This window comes from Hevea brasiliensis, chromosome 14 (assembly GCF_030052815.1).
Source record: "Hevea brasiliensis isolate MT/VB/25A 57/8 chromosome 14, ASM3005281v1, whole genome shotgun sequence".
NCBI lineage: Eukaryota > Viridiplantae > Streptophyta > Magnoliopsida > Malpighiales > Euphorbiaceae > Hevea > Hevea brasiliensis.
The window spans coordinates 24,881,909-24,886,078 of record NC_079506.1 but is presented as its reverse complement, the minus strand read 5'-3'; the positions used below and the strand labels follow the sequence as shown (position 1 = coordinate 24,886,078).

At 33.8% G+C, this 4,170-nt stretch overlaps 1 protein-coding gene across 1 annotated transcript; it reads right to left on the bottom strand.

The window, feature by feature from the left end:
* Positions 1 to 3,546: 3,546 nt before the first annotated feature.
* On the bottom strand, positions 3,547 to 3,948 carry LOC131172917 (zinc finger BED domain-containing protein RICESLEEPER 3-like). The gene has a single exon (XM_058134465.1). It carries the CDS (start codon positions 3,946 to 3,948, stop codon positions 3,547 to 3,549), a length of 402 nt encoding a protein of 133 aa, XP_057990448.1.
* Positions 3,949 to 4,170: the final 222 nt, after the last annotated feature.

Here is a 4,170-nt window from a genome sequence, read left to right as displayed (position 1 = left end):
ATGTGACTCCTATTAGACTCTTCCCAACACTTTAGATAAATATTCCCTATGAATCTAGAGCTTAAGCTCTGATACCACATTTGTCACGACCCAACCTATGGGCCGGACCGGCACTAGGACTTGGGCCGGACCGGCACTAGGCCTAAAGCCCCCGAGGCCCGTAGTAAGCCTAACTATTCCTCAACCCAACTCTAAGGCCCATTTGGGCCCAATTTCAAGAATTCAATCGGATAGAGTCTGGCCATAAAATGGACCATTCAACAGAAATTTTTTGACTCGCCCGACCTGTAAACACAATATATAATAAATTGGGGAGCTCAACTCACCCTCCTCATTATCTAATGTCATACAATAAATGGGAGCTCGGCTCCCTCATCTAATCCAACCATACATGCTTTTAATAAGTTTACAAGTCCAACATGGCAATTATATTACAGACCTAAATCAAATAAATATTTCTAACACATGCAAAATTCTAGGAGTTAACAAAATTACACAAACATTACAGACATTAATAGAGGACCTGCGAGGGAAAGAGGTAGGTTAGAACTCAATAAGAAATCTCCTGTATCCTGGAAAATAGATGAACATGAGTGAGCGTCGACTTAGAGACTAAAATATAAATTTTAACCATAATCTCTATAGCTATCTAAAACTAATGCACCCTATGAAGTAAAATGCAACACTGTCATAAATTTCATACAAATCACATAAAAAGGCAATTTGGAGCACTCACACACCCAACACTATCAAACGATATATATATAGGAGCTGATCCCCTATACAGCCCTCTTAATCCAACCTTTGCCAGCGAAGATCTCAAGCCGGACTTTCGCTTAATAAACCAAATATGGGGTCCCAGCGAAGAACTCAAGCCGTGTCTACCCCGAAGGACCGGGTCCCAGCGAAGATCTCAAGCCGTGGCTACGCGTCCTTGTCCGTATCCAGTACCATATCACACGTAGGGGTGAGCATTCGGTCGGTTTGGTTTCGAACCGAACCGAACCGAACTGAACCGAAATAATCGATAATAAAAAATCTCATAAATTGTAAACCGAACCAAACCGTTTATTGGAGAAAAACCGAACCGAACCAATCATTATCAGTTCAGTTCGATTCGATTAATGAAAAACCAAAATTTCAATTTTTTTTAATTGCCAAACCTGCTTGACCTGTAAATTGCATATTTGCATTTGTTCACACTTCATAGTATACAATTCATATAAAATCAATTGTGTAGCATCAAATAAACAATCAATTTAATAAAATGTCACTATGCCAAATAAACCATAAAATAAATAAAAGTATAAAACCACTAAACCAAATAATAATCCAAGCATCAAATGCCAAACCATAAAGCAAAACATAATTGAAATAAAAGCTAAAATAACCACAACCATACTCTAAATACAATCCAGTTAAGTTATTATTAAAATCCATAAAACAACATAATAATAAAATGCCAAATCTCCAACAAGATAAAAGCTAAATACAGTCCATATTAAAATCCATCAAATAACAACAGAATTAAACATAATATTAAATTCCATCAAATCTCCAATAATTTGATTTTGAGCAGTCCAACCAAATCCAAAAACATCCTCAAATGAAGAGGCAACAGGCAATAGCTTTTGGGAACCTACATAAACAAAATAATAAAAAAAAGACAATCGATATATAATAATTAATGAAAGCATAAAATAATATAAAACTTTAAACAATCAAACTTACATCTAAAAGTTAAGAGTAGGGGTTGAACAAATTGATCCCCCTAATTGAGTTAGGCCAACACTTGGCAGTACTGAAAATTGAATTATATAATGGAAAAAAAAAATCAATCCATATTGAAATGAAAATATTAAAAGATAAAAATTATCTAAATACATGTATTTATTACATACCCTCTTCAAACTTTTCAAGTTCCTCTAAATCTTCCTCAACATTTATTGGACAATTTGAGGAACGTGTCCAATCTTGTGCACATATCAAAGCTTCCACAATTCTGGGAGTTAAAGAACTCCTAAAGGGATCTAGTATTCTCCCACCAGTACTAAAAGCATTCTCTGATGCAACAGTTGAAACTGGGACTGCCAATATATCTCTTGCCATTTTTCCAAGGATAGGAAATCTCTCAGAATTGATTTTTCACCATTTTAAGAGATCAAAATCTTCCTTGTCCTCTTGAATTGCCTCATTGAGATACATTTCCTGTTTTTAAATTTAAACCTCCATTTTTTTCTAACTTTTGCTTCTTGTAGTGATGCTTCAAGTATAATTTGGGCTTTAGATTTATTATACTACCACTACCACTTGAGAGCTGTGAGCTAGTGTTATCACTTGTTTGCTCACAATCAGTTTGATACATTTTCTTATACTCATTAAATAAGTCAATCAAAGATGACTTCACCTTCTGGAACAACTGCTCACCCTTTTCTTCATCATGCATTTGGCAAAATTGAAACTCCATATATTCAAACTTATCATGAGGGTCAAGAACAGTAGCAAAATAAATTAATTTATTCATTTTATCTATATCCCCCAGTACTTGTCAAATTTTTTCTTCATTCTGTCCCCCATATTTTTCACCTCAATATTAGTACTATCCACCCATTGATTTAAAATAAAAGCCAAGTCACTTATCTCACCAAAAAACTTGTTAGATGTGATATATCGAGAACCAGAAATACGCAAAGTAAGCTCGTAAAAATGAGATAACATTTCAGCCATTTTCCTACATTCAGACCAATCATGAAAATTAGGCACTTCATTCTCTCCCAATTCAAGCCTAAACATAGGTTCTTGTGACTCATACCTCTCGAATGCCCTTTCATATTTTTGAGCTATATTCAACATCAAGTAAGTTGAATTCCACCTAGTTGACACATCTAAACACAAAGAAGACTTGCCATCAATTTTTTCATATTCAACACACTCCTTAAACTTTTTCAACCTAGCTAGAGAACTTCTAATGTATCTCACTACATTCCTTACCTTCAACATTGACACACCAACATCTTTTAAGCCATCCATGACAACCAAATTAACTATGTGTGCCATACACCTCATATGAAGGTAATCAGAATTAGAAACAGTGACACCCCAATTTGCAAGCTTTTTTTTTCAAATAAGAAATGGCTATATCATTTGAACTAGCATTGTCAACTGTAATAGTGAATATCTTATCTAGCCCCCACTTTAGCAAACAAGTTTCAATAGCTCTACCAATTGCATCATCTTTATGACTTGTAATAGGACAAAAATTAATGATTTTCTTATGTAACTTCCAATCATTATCAATGAAATGAGCAGTGATACACATATAATTAATTCGTTAAAATGATATCCATGTATCCGTAGTAAGACTCACCCTTTGACAATTTCTCTTCAAATAAGACTTCAATTTTGACCTCTCCTCAACATACACTAAATAACAATCTCGTGAAATAGTCCAATGAGAAGGAATCTTAAACTTAGGACATATAGCTCTCATAAATTTTCAAAATCCCTCACCTTCTACAAATTTAAATGTCAACTCATCAATGATAATCATGAAAACAAGAGCCTCCCTAATTTCATTTTCATCATATTTCCAAGTAGAAGTGTGCCTACTTCACCCTTTACATTGTTTGAATTTGGTTGCAAATCCAATAGTGCTTGCCTAGTCTCAATGGCATGTGGATGCTTTTTGCAAATATTCATATGATTCCTAAGTGCAGTGGTTCCATTTCTCTTGGGATCACAACAAAATTCTTTATTACAATAATTACACTTGCCTTTGGTGTCACCATCATCAGTTTTAAACTTGGTGAAGTGATCCCAAACTGTAGACCTTGGCATGACTGGCTTTCTTTTCACTTTTGATTTTGAACTTGTTGCAGTTTCTTGTTCACTTTGATTGGAATCAGTTGTATTTATTGGATCATTTTGCCCGCTAGAACTAGAATCCATGTTCAGCTACTACAAGAGTACACAAATAATTAACATTAGAACTCTAATCAATATTATTGTGGAGCACAAGCTACCATAGAAAGAGTAATTTCAATTCACATTAATAATATAAATTATTAGTATATGTAATTTATTAATAAATTTTCATATATATCAATGACTGATTTATAATTTCTTTTAATAAGTATTAAGAATTTAGGTTTTCATAAAGATCAAAATTTG